The sequence below is a fragment of the Hypomesus transpacificus genome, chromosome 21, assembly GCF_021917145.1.
Source record: "Hypomesus transpacificus isolate Combined female chromosome 21, fHypTra1, whole genome shotgun sequence".
Classification (NCBI taxonomy): domain Eukaryota; kingdom Metazoa; phylum Chordata; class Actinopteri; order Osmeriformes; family Osmeridae; genus Hypomesus; species Hypomesus transpacificus.
In genome coordinates, this window is record NC_061080.1 from 6,660,401 (window position 1) to 6,685,996 (window position 25,596).

Consider the following 25,596-nt stretch of genomic DNA (forward strand, 5'->3'; position numbering starts at 1 on the left):
AAGTTAACGCAATAATAACACATTAACGTAATCTCACTTTAACGCAAAAAAAAAAAAATAAATCCTTTAACGCAGGGTTCTTTTTTATCCTGACCTGTGGTCACATGACTTCGACGGTAGCTGAATGATGGACAGAAGGCTTTTTTAGATGGGAAGTTCCATTTCAATTGAATTGTGCTACGAGCAAGCTAGCCTAGCTGCTGTTGCCAACCAAACTACACTGAGGGGATAGTTTGAATGCGCCGGAAATCAAAAACGTTTCTTTTGACATACAGTACATTTTAGGCTGTGGCATTGAAGACAGTGACGCACCACACAAGCTTGAGTTTAAATACATTACTTAATGTGACATTACTTACTGTACATGCAAGTCTTGAATTGCTTAAATGTATAATGCTGCTACACCATGGCACGATACAATACTTGCTGTGAGTGCAACAGCAATGCACGTTGTATCCATGCGTCGTTGCTAACGTGTGCTGATGTTGTGACGTAGGCTAGCACAGTTCCCTTCGTTGACACAAGGCAATTTTTGCCACAAAAACTGAACTTCAGCCTAAACCGTACAACGGAACGTAAATAAAAATTAGTGCTGTCAAACGATTAAAATATTTAATCGCGATTAATCGCATTAATGTCATAGTTAACTCGCGATTAATCAATTAATCGCACATTTTTATCTATTCTAAATGTCCCTTGATTTCTTTTTGTCCCATTCTTTTTTCAATTTTAAAGCTCTTATCAACATGGAAAAGTGGTTCGGATTGCTTTGTGCAAATATTTTTTCATTGAAAACAACATTGCAATGGCCTGGCTTTGACGAGGGGGCGGAGAATTCGCATAAATCGCATCAGCTGTGTGCTTGGCCATCAAGTGGTATTTCAGACTGGACGTGCTGCGATGATAACTCAGTTTACAACGACAAAACACACAGATCACTTTGGTCTTGTCAATGGAACCATTTGGCAACTTTTTAAAAGTAAACTTTCCATTCAGAATCTTATTGGCATCCATTTCGGCGTCTCGCGCTCGCCATCCACTCAAAACGTAACGTTAGCCTACTACCAGAGAATGTCTAATATCCGTAAACGGGCTCTGCTACTACTCTTTAGCCGGCTCGCAAGCCAAACAAGTGTGTGTGTGGCGTGCCTGTTGTTTTATTTCCGGTCTAGCTAGATCCGGTGTGGTGTTGTAGTCTTTCTAACGTCGGTAATTGTTGCAACTGCATGTGAAAAAAACTACAAAGTTTGCTAGGCCAAAAAGAGCGTTAATCGCGCGATAAAAAAATTGACGCCGTTAATTTGGGTTTGCGTTAACGCCGTTAATAACGCGTTAAACTGACAGCACTAATAAAAATACAAGCAACTCGATCACTACCCAGACGAGACTTTTGACATTTGCGATTAGCGGGCCGGGGGCCTCAAAAAATGAAAAAAAGTCCATAGCCCAGGGGCCTCAAGTGCTATTAAGACGCCCCTGTGTACGGCACACAATGTCAACATTGTCAACACTTGACAATGTTACATTTGAGATTACATTTCCTAAATATATAACAATGTGTATGTTCAATATTGTACAGCCTATGTGTGAGTGATTAAAAGGGGGGCCAAAACTAAATAAATAAATACTTGGATAAATAAATTATTATATAACACAAAGCTTAAATAAATGACACAAAATATATAAATGTTACATGTATTTGTGTGCATATATATATATGTTTACGTTTTCATGTGTTTACATTTATTCATTTATACTTACATTTATTCATTTATACTTACATTTATTTATTTATACTTACATTTATTTATTTATACTTACATTTATGTATTTATACTTACATTTATCCACGGTGAAACTTCCTGCAGCAAAATAAATTTGTCATCCCCCGTCACCAAGTCAGGGGGCGGGTCAAAGCCTCTGATTGGTGGTTCAACTTGAATCGACTGCTTTTGACTATTCCAAGGTGGCAGCACCTTGTGCTGATTCAATGAATTAAATATTGAATGCTACAGTGGTCGAAATGTTGGCGGAAGCTGAAGAGATGGAGGCACCTGCCAGTTCACTTTTTTTTTTTTACATCATATTGAGAGCTTTGCTGAAATTATAGGAACGATATTGGCCCTAACTGACACAGACATCAATGAAAATGTGTTCACGATCCTCAGCGAGATTATACAGCATAGGGGTGGGCATATCGATCTTAAGACCGACAGTGGCCGGATTGGGAAACCCGGCAACTATCGATACCAACGTCGGTATCAATAGCCTGATTGATAGCGTGATAAGATCGATACTTAAGTTTCATTCCACACTGAGTACACAACTCCCTTTACATCATAGTGGTTGTGCAAACACCGTCTAACTTCGCTCAAACTCACTTTGCCCCTCCACTGCTTTTCTAAGCCCAAAGTATCGGTATTGGCAATACTGGCCCTGTATTTACTCCTTGGTATCGGATCTATACCACATCGTGCAGTGTCGCACACCCCTAACAGCTGTAGAGTGAGGCGATAGAGGATCCCTCTAGCTTGAAGAGAGCTTGATCGACTGGTTGAGCCTGCCTGGTGTGTAATACTGTTCATTCACCAATCAGAGGCTTTGACCCGCCCCCTGACTTGGTGACGGGGGGACGACAGATTTATTTTGCTGCAGGACCGTGGATAAATGTAAGTTTAAATACATAAATGTAAGTATAAATGAATAAATGTAAGTATAAATAAATAAATGTAAACACATGAAAACGTAAACATATATATATATATACACACAAATACATGTAACATTTATATATTTTGTGTCATTTATTTAAGCTTTGTGTTATATAATTATTTAATTATCCAAGTATTTATTTATTTCGTTTTGGCCCCTATAATCCTCCATACTATCGTAGCTACTATACTGTACGTAGCTGCCTAATTTTTTGTCATTGTCTAACGCAAAGTAAGATGTGAGAACATAAGCAAAACTGGATATAATTTTGTTTTACAATTTGCCAGAATGTTGACTACTAATATGATCATACTAGTAGCTAACTATTAATACTAATAAGTGATTAGTCAACTGTGTGGATAACAGGGTTTCCCGCAGCACTTTTCAGTTAAGGTCACAAATTAGCCCCCCCCCCCCCCTCAACCATGGCGATTCAAATATGACTGTGAACTAAGGCTGGGTGATATGATGATAAATATTGTTGATGAAAAATGTATATCATTTTGTTGTTTATATTGTCAAAACTATATATAACATATAGATATAAGTTTGTGCAGACAAAGACACACATTCTTGCATTATAGAATAGATACTAGACTTGCTTTATTAGTGGCCCTAATGAGGTTGTTTCACATATTTCAAAATATTGCCTTGCCATTCCAATTTGTAATCTCTTATTTCAATGATACATTAAAGATCCTGTAAAGTGGAATTGAAAATGAGTTCTGAGTTCATCACACCACAGAAGAATGTGTTGTTAACTACCCATCCAAATTCGAATGGAAAAGAAAACTGACAAGTATGTTAAGTTAGGTTTTGAAATCGTGAGAAAGTCAGCAGTCTTCTCTGCTTGAGACTGAGGGGGCATGTCGCCTGAAGGAGCCGAATCTCCGCCCCCTCGAATGTATTGAATTCTAACTACAGGAAGACTAGCTAAATCAATTGCAGATATCAGTACAGACCTACCTGCAGTCTCTGAGTGTTTCATGTTTTAATTACTTTGTCTTGCATCGTACCAGCTGAGTAACAGAATGCAACTGTCTGTGATCTGACGTAGATAGGTCGCTGTGACATAGATCGGTTGGGTTTTGGCTCTGCCTATACAAAACTTGAGCTGAAAACGGAAGAGAAACTGTTCAACGGTCTAACTCGTCATTTCAATGCGACAAAGGTTTTGCGCATTGCATATGCTTTCAGGAACTCATTTCACACGTATGTAATGTACTGAAAAGCAAATCATGGAATTTGCTTTATAGGATCTTTAACAAATAACAGTGTCAGACCAAGTAAATTGTGACTAACAATGCATGCGTTTAATCTCTTTGTTTGCCCATAGCATTGGCATATTACACTGATTCAAAACATTGTGTAACCATTGTGTCTAAAGTGTATAGAGGAGATTCTTGTGGAAAATGATTTTCCATACATTGGGAATTGTAGAAAAAGCTGTACACATGCTTCTGAGGTCATTCCATGCATACATACCTTATATGCAGTTGACCCCTGGCGATTTGTTCAAATATTGTAAATTTTTCCTTTAATTTGTCATCAGTCTGTAGATGTCCATAGTCAACACTTGGCATAAATGTGACAGTCTCCTGTTGATTATTGAGAAATCTGAGAATGTTCTTGAATTTTACCATCAATGTCTTGACCAACTCGTCCACATTTCAACCGAAAGTGTATCAGCTTGGTTTGGTTACTAGGGTTACTTCTTTTATGCGTCCTTGAACTCACTTTTGTGGATAACTTTGATGTGCTCTGTTTATACAGTTTGAATGTAATCTCATATCATTGTGGTCATCTTAAAAGCTGTTTCCCGTTCCAGAATGTCATTGATCAAAAGCCATATCCAGATGATGACAGCCTCGTTGAAGTGAAGTTTGCCACCACTCCCATCATGTCCACGTACCTTGTAGCATTTGTTATTGGTGAATATGACTTTGTAGAAAGCCAATCGGCGGATGGCATAACTGTACGTGTCTACACACCAATTGGCAAAGCAGAACAAGGAAAATTTGCACTTGAGGTGAGTTTTAGCCTGTGTTTACTTGTAAAGTATCAACCTGAATTATTTTGGTGATTGACAAGTGATATTTGGTTATCTTTGACAAGCAGAAGCATAACAGTAGCACACAAAATATAGACAGATATTAATGTAAGCATTTGAAATGTTTCCACAGATATGTTTTTTTGTGGGTGTGGGGGGGTACCTAGGTGTTGTGCGCATGCAGCAAACTTGAAAATGTTTAGGCTCACCTGATTGCTTAATCTTTGTTCCTCTCTTCATCCACTCCTCATTTCTATTTTGCCACTTCTGCTCCACTCTGCTCTCCTGCCCCGCTTGCTTCATACTTCGGCCTGTCTACTTGTAAGGCAACATTTGCGAATGAGTAAGGTTAACTACCTCACATTACAAATAGTTGATCAAGTAACCAGTAAGAGCATTAAAATATTGTATTAGCGACCACTAGCGTTTAATATTTTAAAACTAAAAGGCATTTCTCTCCCTTCAAAACTTTATTTACTAACAATATTTTTATACATAGCGTACGTAAATATAGTTGCCAACGATTTGATTAATTATGTAAGTAACATTTAGGCTATATTCAGAAGGAGTTTGCTACAGTAGCTTAGTAGCTATTTAAAGTTACTAGTACCATAGTGCTAGCTGGAACATTATTTCACAAGATTTGGCTGTGAACATCAATAAATAATATATTACGTAATGCTATCCTCTGCCCTGTTCGTCACTTTATGGCTGAGCCGAAAATAAGTGATTTGCTGTACTCACACTGTCGTTTAAGTTGTCTTGACTTTGCGAGTGATTGACATCCTGTCACTGTTCCAGTTGCTCACTGTCCAAGTGGAGAGAGAGCGGACGACTATTCCGTATGAGTTCTGTGGAGCGGACAGCTTTGCGGTCGTAGTTGCGACTTCATGACGTCACATAAAATTCAGAAGCAGCGGTGGCAATGATTTTGTAGCAGATGACTGCTGCTGCAAAATAAATATAGCAGAAACATGGATGCAATTGTCTGTTAGTGTTTGCATGAAGCAACAACAAAAAAGTGGAAACACAATCTAACCCACTACCTACACTCTCCTGCATATTTGTTTTATAGGTTGCAACAAAGACTTTACCCTTCTACAAAGACTACTTCAGTGTACCTTATCCATTACCTAAAATTGACCTAATAGCCATTGCTGATTTTGCTGCTGGTGAGTATATTCAAAGTATTGTCAATAATTCCCAGCTTTGTAATGGAGTGCTTAAAATGAATATCTAACATGCTTGATGCTGCCCCTGTCTAGGTGCCATGGAAAACTGGGGCCTTGTTACCTACAGGTAAAAAATAAATAAATGAAAAAATGTTTTGTATATGTGTGTATATTAGTGCTGTCAGTTTAACACGTTATTAACGGCGTTAACGCAAACCCAAATTAACGGCGTCAATTTTTTTATTGCGCGATTAACGCTCTTTTTGGCCTAGCAAACTTTGTAGTTTTTTTTCACATGCTGTTGCAACAACTACCGAAGTTATAAAAACTACAACACCACACCGGATCTAGCTAGACCGGAAACAAAACAACAGGCACGCCACACACTTGTTTGGCTTGCGATCCGGCTAAAGCGTAGTAGCAGAGCCCGTTTACGGATATGAGACATTCTCTGGTAGTAGGTTAACTTTACGTTTTGAGTGGATGGCGAGCGCGAGACGCCGAAATGGATGCCAATAAGATTCTGAATGGAAAGTTTACTTTTAAAAAGTTGCCTAATGGTTCCATTGACAAGACCAAAGTGATCTGTGTGTTTTGTCGTTGTAAAATGAGCTATCATCGCAGCACGTCCAGTCTGAAATACCACTTGATGGCCAAGCACACAGATGATGCAAATTCTCCGCCCCCTCGTCAAAGCCAGGCGATTGCAATGTTGTTTTCAATAACATTGCAAAAAAAAATAAAAAAAATATTTGCACGAAGCAATCCGAACCACTTTTCCATGTTGATAAGAGCATTAAAATTTGAAAAAAGAATGGGAAATCAAGGGACATTTAGAATAGATAGAAATAGAAATGTGCGATTAATTGTGATTAATCGCGAGTTAACTATGACATTAATGCGATTAATCGCGATTAAATATTTTAATCGTTTGACAGCACTAGTGTATATATATACACATATAAAGCCAAACAAGTATTAATTGTTAATCCAGTTATTAATGAAATGCCTTATGGATACGCACCCTTTAAGTCAATCAAAGGATCAAAGTCAAAAAATTACATTATTATTATTATGTAAATGTTTTATAGCGCCTCTCCTGAGTTCCAGGACGCTTTAAAATAGTAATACAGTACAATGAAAAAACTACATGGACACATGCTATAGGATGGCTTCAAAATGTACAATTAGGAGGCTAACAAGTAACATTAACAGGTAGTAGCATTGCTATGAGTATTATGCTAGGTTGCTAGGTAATGGAAGCTAACTAAAGCTAGCTAGCTTTCGTTTTGAAAAAATAACTCTGGTGGAAGCGTCGGTAATATTTAGAACTCACTCATCTAAAGGTTAAACATATAGGAATCCTAAAAACTTACAAAAAACTTAGTAAGTTAATGCGCAAGGCTGTTCACACTAGACGCACATTTCCCCGCGCCGGTCACCAAGCCTTTCACCTTCTCTGAGCTTTCCTTTTACACATTGAAAGCTGACATAAACCTTGCATAGGCTTAATTTTGGCAACTTGCTGCTGCAACCTTTTTGCCGTAGGCTAGTCTGAAAATAGGCTATGTGATGTGGGTTATACTACTCCATGTAGGCCTATGCTACTCAACCTCGATGATTAACTTTGTCAATCTTCCAAAATTTCTCCGCTGGTTTGTGATGTAAAGTTTTGGTGTCATTTGCTTGAGTGTATGCCATCTTGTCTATCTCGCTCTTAAACACACTGTTTAGAAACAAAAAAATGCTTTTCAAACACTGCCATCTGCAAACTGAAAATATGCCCCCAAAATGGTAAATATGCTGTGTGCACCTCCCCCCACCTGTCACTACAGGTCAGCTACTGTGTTGCTAGCCAACCTTCACTGAGGGGATTGTTTGAATGCGCCGGTGTAGGGGCTTTATTATTTGCCAAACAACCAAAACTATTCTCCTATGGTTTAAAGGAAGAGGAGAAACTGATCAGTGTATTAACATTATCCAAATAATGCCGGTACCAGTGGAATTGCAGTTAGTTGACTATATGGGTTAAATCAGAGAAGAAGAAAAAATTAAGAATGGTCAAAGTAAGGTTAAAACAAAATAGATGTTTAATGTCATTTTAAATGAATAAAATCAATTACAAGGCAAATGTGTTACAAAATGAAGGCTTTAAATCATACCTACTCTACCATGATTATTGTAAACCAGAGATTGAAAGCAAGAGGTGAGGAAGCAGTAGAACAGAGCTGAGGGGCACTCATCGGACATCAGCTCAAATATCTTGAAAATGTTAGCTGTTTTCACAGCCCTGTAGAAGAGACCTTTTTGAATAGATGGGCATGCAGTTTGGGTTGTGGCATTGAACTTCAGGTTAGTAGTCCGATTGTTGTCACCAATTGAAAACCTAATCTGGGACTTTTGACAAGGGGAGTGCTGAAAATGTACTGTCGCCGTTTGGCTACCTAAACATCGGTGGAATAAAAAAAGATCTTACCAGTGCTGTGTACAGCGTTAGTGAGCTACACTGGTTTAAAAGTACCTGTATATAATCATTATTTCACCAACAAATTGTTGACTTGTAATCTGCAGTAATGTCATCAATCCTAAAACAAACATTTATTTGTGAGGCATGTTTATTATTTTAATGACCTGAAAACAGGCCGCTGTTGTAGGTGTTGTCCAACAGAGGCTAATGTCATGATGCTAACGCCTAGCAGACTATGGTTTACGAAAGTAAATGTACTAATAATATCAGCATATTTAGCCTAAGATGTTTTTGCAGCTGTCTTGTTTTAGGTGGCTAGCTATCTCCCAGAAGTTACCGACGGCACAGGTTTGTGACGTTGTTACGTTAGTGACTGTGGCTACCTAGTTTAGTTTAGTTTCCCCACAAAAACTTAAATTAAGCCTAAACCGTGCAACGGAACGTAAAATTCAATACAAGCAACGCAATTGTGACCAAGATTAATTTTTTTTCGCCAATATTGTCTATGTAATGCAAAAACTGAGGGACAAGTTAGGGTGGGAAAATAGATACAAAAAAATAAATGTATATGCGAGAGAATATAAGATTGTGCCTTGCAAGAGGCAAGCACATCCAATAAGAATAAGACCGGCAGAAACACAATAGGTGGCTTCGCAACTTTGCTGCTTGCTCACCAATAAGAAAAGGTAGAAAACACTATAAGTGACTTTGCAGCTTTGCTGCCCGGCCACCAATATTAATAATAATAAAAAAAGGTAAAAACACATGAACGTGAGTTTATTGTCCAAACACACTTGCTTGCATAAGGATGTTTATGCCTCTGAACTTTTGATCCTGTTTTTTCAGAGAGACTGCACTGCTTATTGACCCAAAGAACTCGTGCTCATCTTCTCGGCAGTGGGTGGCCCTAGTGGTGGGACATGAGCTGGCCCACCAGTGGTTTGGAAACCTGGTCACTATGGTAATAACAGCACTCTACTTGATACAGATTTAACTCCGTACCGTGCACCACTGTATAGGCTTGCGGAAAAAATGTATACGTTAACCACCAAACTTCTGAATAGGTGTGCAACTACGTTTTTTGTGTGAAGCCTTTCAGTTTTGTGTGTCTTGTCTGGTCTACGGTATGGAATATTGCTATAATCTAAGTCTAAATCATAAAATCTTATGCAACTGTATTTTACACCCACTATTTATAGAGTTATGTAGACTATGGTTGTGGTAACAATAATTGTAATGGTAAAATGAAGCAGCCTATGTTTTGTAAAGCTGATACACATAATAAATAAGTGCATTTCTGAAATATCGAGAGGTATAAATGAGTTAAGGTATAAATGAGTTACAGTGAATTAGTATTCTACAACATTTAAGAAAGCTACAGGAAATGTAGGCATATTCTTGAGGTGATGAAAGCTGTGTAAGCATTGTAATGCTTGCAATGTTGACTGTAACTTGACTTGAGTAGACTATACATTGAAGAAGGGTTGTCAGGCTAGTTGTATAAGATAGGCCTACTTAATTTATAAATTCCAAATTGTTTTTCCCAAACATGTGTAGCGTGACTAATCTCCTAATGTTACTGTATAATCAGTATACATTGTCAACCAGTATATCATTTATACTGCCTGTGATCATTAAATGTCAGTAAAAGCTTCCTTGTCTGAAGACTGTGGTCATTTGACCGCCTATAAGTCAGGCAAACCGGCTTGGGTAGATCAATGAATTTAGAGTTAGTGTATTGTAAAAAATTTAATTAATAAATAACACCTGTGGCAATATTCATAATTGTACACAATTAATTTAAACGTTTACGGGGATAATATTCTGTTCTCCTTTTATTTACAGGGTTCCCATGGGGTCTTAAAAAGTCTAGAATTTGGAACCTTAAATTTAAGGCCTTAAAACGTCTTAAAAACTGCCAGATTTTCATCCGAGGTCTTATATTTCATTTAGTCAGGTTAAGATTTTTTTTACCCTCGTTCATTTCCAGAAACGCTGGCCGCAGAAAGTTATTTCAAAGTAGCAAAAAAGTATTGAGTGGTACAAAGCGGAGCTCTAGAGTCTTTGCTACAAACGAAACCAGCAGAACGCTACCCTCAGAACGTTGGTTCGGTGTGTAGTAGCTCTTTCTGGGGGATATTGGTGTTGGTATGTACACGGTGATAAAACTACAAATCCTGTCATAAATGCAATATCTGCCCGCAAAATACATCTGCGCTTCCTTTGTTAAAGTTTGGCTACGTCTGAAAAATGGGAAAGTGTACTTTCAACGAGACATGGCTAGATCACAGCAATTTCCGCTGTTAGTTACAAGAGCTACCCAGCTCCAGGTGCAAACTCACTGCAAACTTTGCCCAAAAAATATTCAATTCGGTTATCAATGTGATTGTTTTATCTGTAAATTACATTTGTTTTTTTCAATTACTGAATTCATTGAAATTAAATGTTTTTTTTCAGAATTTCTTTGATTTGAATATTTTGGGGGTAATGAGTCGTGTAGGTCTTAAATTTCAATCTTTATGGTCTTAAAATGTCTTAAAAAGGTCTTAAATTTGACTTACTGAAACCTGCAAGAACCCTGTATTTAAAAGCTTTCAAGATATGTTGTTGAGACATTCTTTTGGAGCGATGTCTCCCATGGCCCAAATGGGTTCGTTGTTTTATATTTTTTATTTATTTTAAATATTTTTATTATTATTTTTTTGCTTAAATACTGAAGTAACGTGTCCGTATTACACATTACATTCGTCCTCTGATTTAGAGTACCATGTATGGGTAAAGTAAGTAACCTATTTGATAACGCAGACCAAATGGTGTTCACAAAAATCAATTACTACAGTAGATGGAAACCAGCAAGATCACTAAACTATGCATAGCTATCAATTTAGAGTGGATGTCTGCCTTATTGTGTTTGTTATAATCCGACTAGCTATTCAACATAAGTTAGCAATCGCTAACTACTTGAATAATACCCTTTACTCTGAGTTAGCTAGCACAAACATCAGCTAGTGGAATACAACAACAGTTCATGCTTTCATCTCAATATCATGCCACCGGTATGTATATAACTTGTGGGTATGAATACTTTCCTCACCAGAAAAGTTTCCCGGAACTGTTTAAGACAACCAAACTGGTTTGAAGGTATAGAAAGTTTTGTCAGTCCCGAAAGCAATACATCACGATAGGGTGGGATATATCACAAACAACCAATGGGTTGTGCCGTTTCACTGATACGGAGTGTAACATAGATCAAATACGAACAGAGAAATGCTAATCATGCTGATGAGATATTTTAATGTCACAGACAAATTTGAAAACGTTCTGGGGTCTCATTTATAAAACTGTGCGTAGGATTCTTACTAAAAGTGTACGTACGCCCAAAAGCCTAAAATGGCGTACGCACACAAAAATTCAGATTTATAAAACCGTGCGTACGCACACCTGTACGCAATGTTCCCTTTATAAATCACAGATTACCCACAAGTGTGCGTATGTGAATCAGCATTGTACCCCACCCTGAACACGCCCTTTTTTAACCATAAATAGTCAATGCAAAGCCCCTTATGAATGCTAATCTAGTATTTCATCATGACCCTGGCATGCGATTGTTCTTTACGGTGAATCATAGCGCATGACAACTTCTCAGACACTGTTAGCCTATTGGTGGAGCCCGAAAACTCCTAAAATGGGGTGGCCAGTAGATCACCGATTTAAAAAAACTGTACGAGTGGCATCAACTGTGCAAGTGATACCGCGAGTGTAGATACAATTTGAAAACAAAAGCGTTTTGTTATGAACAGTAATCTATTAAAGTCTGGACTGATAACGAGGACGTAGAGTGTTGCGATTGCACGGGAGCTTAACGACTGTATTTCCAGTTTTTGACATATGATGATATATGCACAGTATTAAAGAAATATATTTAGTTTACACTGTATTCTGCAGTTATATAAAGGTAGGATATGTGATGTTTTCTGAATTCCATGCAGTCGGGCATTTCCCCCTCCTGCACTCCGGTATAGTGGACAATATGATGGAGAGACAGCGCTGAATTTTGATTTAAAAATTGAGTTGATAGTAAGGTGCTTAAGGATAATTATCACTCAGTACAAGTTAAAATAATTCTGCTGGATTTAATCTTCATGATAATGATGAAATCGAGTGAAAAAAACGTGTGTGAGGAAAACAAAATATATAAATATTACGAGTAATCGTTGTTCCCAAATTCTGCAGTCTGACTACGGTACGGTCATCTGGGTTGCCAATTCCAACTATTTCCAAAATGTGCGTAGGCCTACGGGAGGGTCAGAGTTTGCGTGGAGGACCGCACATTCTACCGTCAAGTTTGTTTTTTATAAATCACAACCTTTGCGTGGAAAGTGGCGTACGCACATTTTCAGCCCCGTTTTGTGCGTACGCGAGCTTTATAAATGAGACCCCTGGCACTTTGAAAAAACCTCACGCATTAAAGGGTTAACCACTCAGTTCAAATGTATGTTTATAGAAAATCGTCTTAAATAAATAAAACATTCAATACATATACAATGGTACAAATCCACACAGCCAACGTTTTACTTAGATGTTAGATTGGAATATCAAGATTTGGGTTTTTGCTGCATAAAACATGTCTGTTTAAATTACCCCAATAGAATATTTAATAGATCAAATCAAATGTATTTGCATAGCCCTTTTTACATGCAAGCATGTCACAGAGGGCTTAGAATAAACAATTCATAAAAATAAAAAAAACTTAAATGTATGCCTCTACCCTCCATTTTTCCAAGGCAGAATCCATGTAAGAAGATATTGGTTGATGTATTGGTATTTATTTAATTTAAGTATACATTTTTTAACAAAAAAAAAAAAAATTTCAATTTAGTGTGTTTAGTGCGTGGATGGTTTTTAAAATAAATTAAGTCTATAAAAAAGGACCTTAACCTACGTATCGTTCATGATAATCATGGCATGTTGTTTTATCTTGATGAGGTGTTAAATCTAGCTGTCCTAGTACCCGCTAAGAGAACATACTTTTGGGGAGAGGTCACATGGCCATGACCATTACGTTTTGCAATGGTGGATTGATATGATGCATGTTCTACCTCTCTGGTTGCTTAAACATCGAGTGCACTCGCAATTAGGTGGATAATAAGGGGGAGTCAGATGGCTGAGTCGTTAAGGAATCGGGCTATTACTCAGAAGGTTGCTGGTTCGATTCCCGGCTGTGAAAAATAATGCGTCATTGGGCAAGGCACTTCACCCTACTTGCCTTACTGTAAGTCGCTCTGGATAAGAGCGTCTGCTAAATGTTAATTTATTATCTTGACTACTTGAACCTGGCTTGAATTAGTTGCATTGTGTGAACTATAATTGGACTTTATGCAGCCGCTTTCCCTGATTGACTTGTTAGGTTAATTCAAGTAAGGTTTGGGACTTTAATCTCACATTTTTGAGCGGGCTTCATGGAACCGGCCTCTACTGAGTTTCCGGCAGATTAACAACACTCAGCCAAACTTTTTAGTTGTCCCAGAATCATCAGCACATCGAACTGCCCATCTAAAAATAAAGTAGAAAAAGAGTGGATCTAGTGGAGGGATACAGAACCAGCTCAAAAGGAAAGGTAGCCATTAATTTCCCCCCACAATCAACCTATCCAATACGCGCAAACTACAAAACAAGATGACGGAACTTTCCGCATTTCAGTCATTTAGCAAATCCAACCTGATCTGTTTTACGGAGACCTGGCTTTCAGAGGATGCAAGCTACATCGATCTGGAGGGGATAACTGACTTGTTTAATTTGACAGACGCCAGACGAACAGCGAAATGCATCGTAGGTGGATTATGCAAATTAAAAACACCAGCTGGGCAACAAACTTCACGGTACGTGAATCTTACTGTTCCACTCCACTATGGGATCATTACTGTTATTTTTTTACCCCACTACTTGGCCTCGAGAGTTTGGGCAAGTCATTCATTCTGGTATATGTGCCTGGCCCAGATTACGCACTAGCAACTGAGCGCATAGTTTCGAGTTACAATGAAATGCAACGTAACTCCTATCATGTGATTTTGACAGCTGTCATTTCCACCCATCTGCCAAATTTGCAGCAATACGTGACCTGTCCAACGAGAATGAATAAGTCTCTGGACCAGTTATATGGAAATGTGGAGGGTGCTTATGTGCCCACATGCTGCCCACCACTAAGACTTTCAGATCACAACTTGACCCATCTCTTGCTTCAGTACCTTCAGAAACTAAGAAGGGAGAAACCCTTAGTTAAACACATTTAGGCCTAGAGAAATGACTGGGTTAAAGAGCACAGTTACAACCCTGAAATTATGACCAACCAGCAGCATCACCAGCAGACTTGTCTCAGGATCATTAGAGACAAACAATTGCAACTCTAAAACCTGCAAAAAAGAAAAAGAATCACAGACTGTGAGATTGAGGTTCTGACAACAGAGGTGGAGGCGAGAAAATGTGTCATGTTTGGCGGCCTGTCATCAGGTATTAACGACAAAAGAAAGTCGGCGGAGTGGAAAACTGATACTATTTGCGCCCTTTTTTGTTTTTAACCTGTAGCACTTTGAGATTTAGCTAAAGTGCATTACAAATAAAATCATTATTGTTATTTTAGGGCCACTAATGCTGTGGGTTTGGAGAACCGGACCATGGCAGAAATTAAGAAGAAATGGTCCGATGTAAAACTTTAAATTAAGAAACGGTGGTGGTGGCGCATTGTCTCCAACTAAACCTTTCAAGTACCTTTCAAGGTCATAAGTCTTAATTAGGAGGATGTACATAATTCCCAACCTCCAAGGGTAAGCTAGATAAAAATGTAAAAAGACAGCTCCAGAAATGCCACAGGCACAGGCCAGGGTGACGACATCTTATATAGCTAGCGATGTTTCCAGGCTGTGATATCAACACCCTGTATTTTCACCCTTCATACTGGTTATCTCTAGAAATCCCACACAGTAATAGTTAGCTCAGCTGTACAAGTTACTTATTGGTCTGGGGGTCAGGTTTGAAGCTAGGAGTAACACTGAGCTCAGCCGGCTTCTCCAGGGTCCTCATGTATAAAAGATTACGCAGCTTACATACCAGAAGATGGCGCACGGCCAAAGCTTGAAAAATACCTACACACAGAAATATTCACATGTGTAAAACCAGTCGTACGCCAGGTCCTGCGTACCTTATCCTCAAATCACAATCAACGTGAGATTGACCGCACGTGAACGAGCCATTGACCCCGCCTTGCCTCCTTCCATAAATGAATATGCAGATGGACTATAAATGAGGTAATTTCTTTGTCTTAATTAAAATGGATAAACACTAGGGCTGTCCCCGCTCAGTCGCCTAGTCAATTGTTTGGTTGATATTGTTCGTTTTATATTCCATAGTTCGACTTTGAATGTAGTCTACCACTTGAAAAACGTAAATTGGCCATCGGATTATTATTTTACAGTGTGTAACAGGCCTTGGATTTTTATGTTTCAGGAACGAAAGTTTTAGGCTATGTCAGCTTATGCTGTGCTACTGTAGGTCTAACCATCTGCATTTTATTTTGAACAATAGCCTAGTTTTCAAATTTGAGAGACCGCACGCTTTCAACAATTGTCGGCTTTTGATGTGCTAAATTGTTCGATTGTTACTTGTCAAATAGCTAGTTCTGTCTATACGTCTGTACAATCAAAGACATGAAGCAAGATAGCAGGTTTATTCCCTAAACTGAAGTTTACAATTTGAATAATCTAGGTTAAAGATACCACATCCAAATCGAATGACATAATCTTCTCTAACAACAAAATCTTTCTCTGTTGCACCGTTCCCCACTCATCTTCTACGTAAATTCGCATGCTGCACTTTCAGGCATTTGCATGTTAAACACACAGTATTTTTAATATGTTGTACATTATAAGAGATAATAAATAACCAAATATACTCTGGTAATCAGGCATTTTTTTTTATTATCAGCATTCGGTAACAACAGGACTGGTGACACAAGGCTTATTATTTAGCCTAATAGCAAATTTGACAACGACTGAATCTGTAAATCAAATGTATTTGTATAGCCCTTTTTACACGCAAGCATGTCACAGAGGGCTTCACATGCGCCCATAGAACTGCCCCTCAACCAACCTAAACCCTCAAGGAAGACAAGGAAAAACTCCCAGAAAAACTCCCAACAGCAGTAATTTCCAGCAGCTACATTTTGTGGTAACCCTTCCTTTTACAGTCCATTAAGTACTAGGTATTTACGTAGAAAGTAAATGGTATGTTTTGTGTTTTATCGGGTATTACGGATTGGTACCAAGGTGGTGATTACCTAGCTAATTCGAAGTATTTTACCCATTAACTAAATACTAACGTGCTGGTCATTACTGGTATGTTTTCTGTATTATTGGGTATTACCAATTGGTACCAAGGTGGTAAATACAGAGATAATTCGAAGTATTTCCCCATGAACTAATTACTAACATGCTGGTTATTACTGGGTAATTTTCAATGGTCCTAATTAGGTAAAGACCGAAGACAAAACTTAGTATTTACCTGGAAACTTATAAATATTACTATTTAAATACCGCTGGTAGTAAGTTGGTAATTATGGGAGATATATATGGTAAATTATAATGTGTTATTGGGTAAATACCACTGCTACTAGGTAGGTAAAGACGGCCAAGCTCCAGCAGGCTTATGATAAAATACGAAATACCCTACAATTACCCTGCAGTTACCCAAGGTTAATGTCGGTAACAGTTCACGTCTACTGAGAAGTGAGAATATAAGATAGTACTTTCCAATAAAATACCTTTTCAGATACATTTATCGATGATGGCTTCATTTACTTGGCTGGTATACCTACCTCCGCGGGAAGAGTTTTCCTCTACTATCATGGTAAATCTTCTTGGATACCGTGTATGTTCTTGGACTATTTACTCAGTAAGTAATCTGAAACTGGACTGTAAAAGGAAGCCGTGTTTGTTTCCATGGTGTTACCAGGTTCTTACCATATTCTTTGTAAGTGAATACCACTTTGTCAATGTTACCCTTAGTACAAACTTGTTCTATACGTTCCAAGGGGATACCAGGTAAAACATGGCTATGTACTCAGTTAGTAATCTGAAACTGGACTGTAAAAGGAAGCCGTGTTTGTTTCCATGGTGTTACCAGGTTCTTACCATATCTTTTTCAACTGTTCATTCCCATGCAATAAACACAAACTTGGATTATGTTACTAAGAAACACATGACACTTCCTTCTTTAAATTGTAACATTATTTTAAATTAAAGCACTGTTTCCATGGCATGACATAAACAAATACAAAGGTTAAATCACAATTTCCCCAATGATGGCAGTCAAAGCTATGTGCTCTTGTCGACATTTAGTTTTCGGCCGAGGGTCATGCTCCTGGTGCGCCGAACACTATAGCGGTGGATATCATCCTCTGGACTATGAACTACAAGACAGATCATAAAAATAATAATTAATTATTAATCTCCCGTAGTTACCAACTTACCACCAGCGGTATTTAAATAGTAATATTTATAAGTTTCCAGGTAAATACTAAGTTTGTTTTCTGTCTTTACCTAATTAGGACCAGTGAAAATTACCCAGTAATAACAAGCACATTAGTAAATAGTTAATGGGTAAATACTTTGAAATATTTCTTTATTTACCACCTTGGTACCAATCGGTAATACCCAATTAGGGGAGTCAGATGGCTTAGCCGTAAGGGAGTCGGGCTAGTAATCATAAGGTTGCCGGATCGATGCCCCGTCAATATGACGTTGTGTCCTTGGGCAAGGCACTTCACCCTACTTGCCTCGGGGGGAATGTCCCTGTACTTACTGTAAGTCACTCTGGATAAGAGCGTCTGCTAAATGTAAATGTAAATACCAATAATACAGAAAACATACCCAGTAATGATCAGCACTTTAGTATTTAGTTAATGGGTAAATACTTCAAATTATCTAGGAATTTACCACCTTGGTACCAACCGGTAATACCCAATAAAACACTAAACATACCCTTCACTTTCTATGTAAATACCTAGTACTTAAGGGACTGTAAAAGGAAGGGTTACCCATTTAGTCAGATCGGGAAAATGTTTGTACATTTATGTTTGTCTAGTTGTAAATCTCCCCTCTTATGAATGTAAATCTTTCAGATAATCTCTTAAAACAGTGAGGTAAAACATCACACAAAAGGGTTTGATGAAAAACCCTTTTGAAAAAATAAAAATGTTTCAAATTTCGATTAGTCGTGTTTAGTCGAGTCCTGGTCGACCAAAGAAAATCTTAGTTGGGGACAGCCCTACTAAACACGCAAAAAAGAACAATTTCACAGACTGTGATCGAGGTTCTAACAGAGGTGGAGGGAAGGAAATGTGTCCTGTCACTAGGGCCGTAAATGCTGTGGTTTCGGAGAACCGGGCCATGGCAGAAATTGAGAATAAAATGGTCCGATGTAAAACTCGATTAGCCAAAGTCAGGCTTACAGAGACAATTGCATTTTCCCATGCCAGTCTTGTAGTTGCACAGTGAGTATATTCTTAATCTGTGGAAATCTGTGAGAGTGCAATATTAACTATATACAGAGGGTGACATGCATTTCCTGAGTGATTTTGTCATTCGTTTGACACCCTCAAGTTTAACAGAAGTTATTAAACGGTGGCTCCTCTGTAGCTAAGGTATCCTGTTCTCCAAAGCACCGGCGGTACCAGCTGGTATAGTAGCAACTTGATTTAGCAGCCCTTTAATGGAGGGGAGACACTGTAAGAAATTGTTGTAATCCATGATCTAAACTGAATAAGCAGAAGTAAAAAGCAAAGAAATGCTTTACAGAAGGAGATGTATAATGATATGCATTTTGGTCAAAGAATCATGTTCAGAAGCTTTTCATTTGTATTCAAAACTTATCAATGGTGCTTAATGTTGTTTTGTATATGTGCGATGCATTTACTCCTTCTTCTTAGGAATGGTGGACTCATTTGTGGCTTAATGAGGGATTTGCGTCCTGGATCGAGTACCTCTGTGTTGACCACTGCTTTCCTGAATACGACATTTGGACGCAGTTTGTTTCAGCGGACTACACTAGGGCCCTGGATCTAGATGCGCTGGACAACAGCCATCCTATAGAGGTTAGTGTTTGTCAGTTTTAAAGTTTCGTCATATTTTATTATATGTAGGTAGTCTTGACTATACAGGATCAACATTTAAGTGTAAATATATGTTATTTTGCTAAAGCATTTAACCTCTTAAAAATCCTGTAAAATTAGTAAAAAATGCCTAAACAAGGCATGCCCAAAGTAAAAATCAGGACCCATACACTATTTTGTTTTTGACTATTGTTATTGGTGTTATTATGTTCTTGTTACATGGGAGTCAATGGCACCCTCTAGATCAGTAATGTAAAAAGTTGAGAAATTTGGCATGTTGGAACTGCAGAGCATTAGTAACTACCATACCAAACATGGCCCACGTGAGACAATAGGTGGCGCTACAGGCCATGCCCCAATATGTAACTTTTCAAAGTGATGCTATTTGCAGGCCATAAGTCCCAAAATTCTGAAATTGAGTACATATGCCTTAATGCTCATAAGGAACAAAAAGCCTCAAGAACCTATAACGGCCGTCATATTGGATTTTTCTGTACAATAAAGATTAGTCGAAAACAACAAAATTATTCTCCTCAGGAACCGTAGCTCCAATTGACTTGAAATACAAAACCGATTTATAAGACATACGTCTTTATATAGGGTGATAAGTAATGAGTGATGTATTACAAAGTGGCCAAATTATTAACAAAATTGTGAATTTGCACCCGTGGCACATCTTTCATGTGTCCATAAATAAGTGCAACATAAGGAATACACTGACATGTTACCATGTGCGAAGGCAACTTTATATCGCCCAAAATTACTAAATAAAAGGAAATCTAATTTATCGCAAACGCTAAAATAATACTTTACACATCCACCGGTCAAAAACTGATACTCTGATTCAATCACAAGTTCATATGAAGACTCTTGGACAAATTTTAGTATACAAATCTGAGAAATAGTTGAGTGTAAGATGAAAAGTAGATTTATTGTGAATATTTGAAATATGCATGCTTGGCTAATTGCTCTTCCAATGAAGAAGCCCTAAAAACCACAGTGCGTGGCCTCCAAATTCACACAGACACATCCTGGCCCCTAACACCAGGGATTAAAGTATTCCGGCACCGTGCCGGATTTTCGGCGTGCGGCGTTAAAAAAGCCTTAAATTATTATTATTAAAACATTTTTAAACACGTCTCGATATCGCCACTATCACTTTGGAGTTCATGAGTTTGTCTGCCAATGATATGAAAAGAGCACAACTCTCCCGCTCTTAAAATAACATTATTAGCCAATCAGAAGTAGATTGGGGCGGGTCTTGGGAAAATGTGCTTCAACCACCGACTTTTCTCTATCGCTCTGCCTATGCTGCGTAGATGCCCAGAGAGACGTCCCACCGAAGGAAAGTAGGATGGAGAGCAAGTTCATGAATCCTGGGGAAGATGCCCTCCTAGTTGATAAAGGGTTGAAAAAAAAATGGCGCTGGGCATGGGTAGAAGAGATTGGGAAGGACAGTAAGCATTTTGGTAGCTCGTGTAAAAAGTTAAGAGAATCAGGTGCTTGCTTTTACACTTGTGCTCGAGAAAGCTACGTTATGCAACTAGCGGTAAAAAAGTACTTGGATATCATGAGCTAGACCCCGCTCATAGAGCAGCTGTTCGCTCTCTAACACACAACGCTGTTACCGGGAGCAACAACCACAGCTGATGTACCGGCATCAATAACTGACCGTGTGTGTAACTTGAAGATACGCATGTGCACGTTCATTGCAGAGCACAATCTGTCTTTTAGGCTTGCCCAACCCCTGGTGAATTTATGCCAAAAATTGCGGAAGACAAAATTGCTTTGACTAAACTGTCAATATCAAATCAGCATGCCAGGTATTTTAACACACACGGCATAAAATCAGAGTTCAAAAGATGTATTTTGGAAAAGCTAAAAAACGGCATGTTTTCTTTAAATGTCGACGAAGCCACCAACAAGAACATGGACAAAGTCCTCAATGTCCTTGTTCGTTTTTTAAATGAGCATGAGAACGCAGAGAACACCTAGCAAGCAGGAACATGAATATAGCCAATGCCTCAGTACTTATGCTAGAATTAAAATATGTCCTGCAGTCATATGGTTTGCGGCTGCAGCAGGTCACTACCATTCTACTTGACAATTGTGCAGTCATGAAAGGAAAGAAGACTGGACTTGAGACACAAGTGAGGAATGAGAACCCGTACCTCCTGGACATATCTGGAGACTGTCCATATGGGGCCAGTTGCATAAACTTAGTTTAAGACTAGTCTTAGCCTTAGACTGTCTTAAATTGTCAGGTAAGACTAGTGTAAGTAAGCCTGTCTGTTGCATAAATAGTAAGACTGAATTAATTTGAGGTAAAAAAGTTAGCCACCTCTCCCCCTGGCTAAACCTTGCCGTAAGGGCTGAGTTGCTATGCCAACGATCTGTTAGTAGGCTACGCGATTATTTTAGCATAATTTATTACGAAAGGAATTAAGAATGTTGTTTGTAACTGCAGAAAATGTTGATTGGGTTCTGCTTTTCCGCAGAATAAAATGTTTTATTAAACGAGTGAGTAGATGACATAACTCGCTTTATCTACGCTAGCGCCAGCCATCTGCGTTGGAGTTCTTGATAAATGGAAGTAGCGTTGGGGTTACATTAAGAAGCTTAAAAACGCATACACTATTTGTTAATAAGACAACTTTTTCAATATTGTATTCCTCCAACAGATACTGTATAGGTTTTCATCAGGTTTAAATGTATCAATATTTCGCCGTTCGCTGTTTTGTCCGCCATCTTTTCTTTTTTCGCAAAGTGTCTTATTTTACCCGTAATGCAAAGCGCAACAGGTTATCTAAGTCAGTCTTGCGTTATTTATTGATCTTAAAGCTTTATGCAACAGATAAATTGAAGTGTCTATGGCAAGTCGGACTTAAAGTTGCATTTAAGTTTAAGACTAGGTCTATTTTAATGCAACCGGCCCATGGTGTCCAATGATGCCAAGGCCTCATGAGCCCTTTCAGCTTAGAGGTTGAAGATTTCTGCTCTGATGTTTATTATGACATTGAGAAGTCACCAAAACAAAAGGAGATCTTTTCAGAATTTCAGAGATTGCTTCATCTTCCACCCAAGAGCTTGATCAGGCCTATCAGTAGCAGATTTCTGCAGATACTGGAGGTATGCAACAGGGTGAATGAGCTCCTGGATGCACTAGTGGTACACTACTACCATATGCTGGATCCAGGCGAAGAACATAAATACAGGTAATTCAAATCATGCAATTTATACCAATTCATGTGAAGTCTTTTTAATTGAAGGCAGTCTGCCTCTGTTAATCTGTAGTAAGTGCATTGTTTGTGGCCTATAATGCTGTATGTAATGCAACCTTTTAATCCACATATTTGAGTGGTTAGGTTTTATTTAGGAGGGAGCAAACAGCATTGAAACAATGTCCTTATGTGTGTGTTTTGTGTATGTGTGTGTGTGTGTGTGCTACAGAAAGTTACTTAACCAAGTCCTTAAAAGACATGAGGGTCACAGTTGAGGAAAAGGCCAGAATAGAAGTTCTGCAACAAAAACAGGCTACAGCACCCAGGACACAAGTTAACCAGAACCGGAAGGCACGGATCTCTGTGCTCTTCACAGAGTTACATATTTGAGTGGTTAGGTTTTATTTAGGAGGGAGCAAACAGCATTGAAACAATGTCCTTATGTGTGTGTTTTGTGTATGTGTGCTGTGTGTGTGTGTGTGCTACAGAAAGTTACTTAACCAAGTCCTTAAAAGACATGAGGGTCACAGTTGAGGAAAAGGCCAGAATAGAAGTTCTGCAACAAAAACAGGCTACAGCACCCAGGACACAAGTTAACCAGAACCGGAAGGCACGGATCTCTGTGCTCTTCACAGAGTTTGAAAGGCTGACGGTCATGGTTGACTTGTTCAGAGGTATCTTAGGGAAACTCATGGCTAGTTCTTTTTTTAGTTATCAACAGTGGTTGTAGTCCATCTCTGCCTGATGACATGTCTTGCTATTTAAGACAAGGGACAAATGGAACAGTCAGGTCTCTTTTTCAACAACAGTAACCAACTTTAAGAGATTTTCCCATATCATTGTATACTTACTGTTATCTTGTTTTGAGTTTTAATCATCTGGAAAAAAATGCTAAATATTTGTTTTATGTTTGCAGGTGTCCTTCCAGCATTTCAAGTGTTTCTAAAAAAACTGCAACATGAGAAACCCATGGTGCACTTGTTGCATGTCTAAATGGTGTCCCTTTGAGAGTGCTGCTGAGCAAATTCATGAAGCCAGGAGCAATCCCCCTGAGCAATAAGGAGATCCTCAGGATCAATGTGCGGAGTACAGATTTACAGCTTTCAAACAAAATGCTTTGTGTTGGAAGGGTTGGCTACTCTGCCATGAATAAGGCCTGTGTGGAGAGGAAAATATGGGTTGGGAATCTGTACAACTCTCTTAGAGAAGGCTACATGAAGTCAGCAGAGTTCCTCCTCAAAAATCTTCCCCTTGTCAACAATATAATCACCTCACTCTCTGCTCTGACTCCATCTCTCATTCAATGTGACTCTGTATGTGGAGCTTTCATGACCTTCGGAAAGGCCTTGCCTAATGTTGTTCAGCCTGAAGCGCTCGGCCAACTGGAGGAGGAGGTTCGGGCTTACCAAATAGATGATGACCTGGTACCTCTGGCCAAGATCGATGTTGAAGAGGACAGCAGAGTGGATGTGGATTGGTGGAGTCGGGTGGCAATTTAGAATTTAGAATTTAGTAAGGTACCCAACCCTACTTAAGATTTTGAAAGCCCTTCTTTCAATTTTCACAGGCCCCCTGGTGGAGGGGTCATTTAATTTAATGGATGACATCCTAGAGGCTGACAGGTGCAGGATGAATGTTGAAACATATGAGAGCCTTGCCATTATAAAGCCATCCATGAAAGCCAGGAACTGGATGGCCTCAACAATGTTGATAGACCAGTCTTTGAGGCGTTCCTGCCTATCTTCTATAAAAATTACCAACTCCACCTACAGAAAAAGAAGGCAAGTGAACAGGCACTGAAAAAGAAAAGGATGGGTGAGGCCATAAGGATCCGTTCAGCAGCGGTGGCAAACCGACTAGTTAACCAAGCTAGGAAAATAAAAAGGCCAGCTAAAGCCTGCTCTGCTGGACCATCCTCTGCCTCCTCTGGGCCAGCCAGGCCACATCCGTCAACTGGACCATCTACCTTATCTAGACCAACCAGACGACCTCCCCCCACTCCACCAAACACCACCTCCACTGGAACAGCAAGACATCCTCCATCCACTGGACCATATACCTCATCTGGAACAACCAGACGACCTCCCCCCACTCCATCAAACACCACCTCCACTGGAACAGCAAGACATCCTCCGTCAACTGGACCATACACCTCCTCAGGACCAGCTACACAACCATTTTTTTTTTACTAGGGCAGCAACTAACGATTATTTTAATAATCGATTAATCTGTCAATTATTTTTTAGATTAATCGGATTAAAAAAATATTTTAAAAAATAAAAGAAAAAAGTATTAATTTCCAACCCTTTATCCAAAAACAATACTGACAGTGCAAAACAGGATTGAGGATTAAGCTATTTTTAAAATGATTTTTGACATTTTAATTGAAACTTCATTGAAAAAGTAAAGACTGTGGACGTACACCAGACATTGTTAAGATACTCTGCTGTCTGTTTGAGGTTTATGTTCCCAAAAATATGGTGACATTGTTTTTGCATTTCTTATCTACTACTGAACGATTTTTGATTTGGATGGGACGATTATCACATGAACGTTCTTAAATTAGTGGTTTTATTGTACATTTGATGGCTTTCGTTTTTAACAGTTGCTGCCTTTTGAAACAGAAATCATAGTTACCAAAATTAAATAAAACAATGGTTACCGTAAATAAATGAAACGACTTTTTAGGTACGCTTCTCAGGAGTAAATCCTTGTGCGTAACTGAGATGACTAACTTAAAATGGTAACATCGACTGTACAGTACAATCGACTGTATCGATTGTACAGTGCAATATAGTTAATTTGTGCCTGCA

At 38.7% G+C, this 25,596-nt stretch overlaps 1 protein-coding gene across 6 annotated transcripts in view; it reads left to right on the forward strand.

The window, feature by feature from the left end:
- The window catches only part of npepps (aminopeptidase puromycin sensitive), a 215,139-nt gene that overhangs the window by 29,648 nt on the left and 159,895 nt on the right, over positions 1-25,596 (forward strand). For all 6 annotated transcript variants that reach the window (XM_047043674.1, XM_047043669.1, XM_047043671.1 and 3 more), the window contains exons 6-10: positions 4,541-4,741; positions 5,838-5,934; positions 6,028-6,061; positions 9,248-9,362; positions 19,380-19,544. In XM_047043674.1, coding sequence (XP_046899630.1) covers positions 4,541-4,741; positions 5,838-5,934; positions 6,028-6,061; positions 9,248-9,362; positions 19,380-19,544 — 612 coding nt within the window. The remainder of the gene's footprint in view (positions 1-4,540; positions 4,742-5,837; positions 5,935-6,027; positions 6,062-9,247; positions 9,363-19,379; positions 19,545-25,596) is intronic.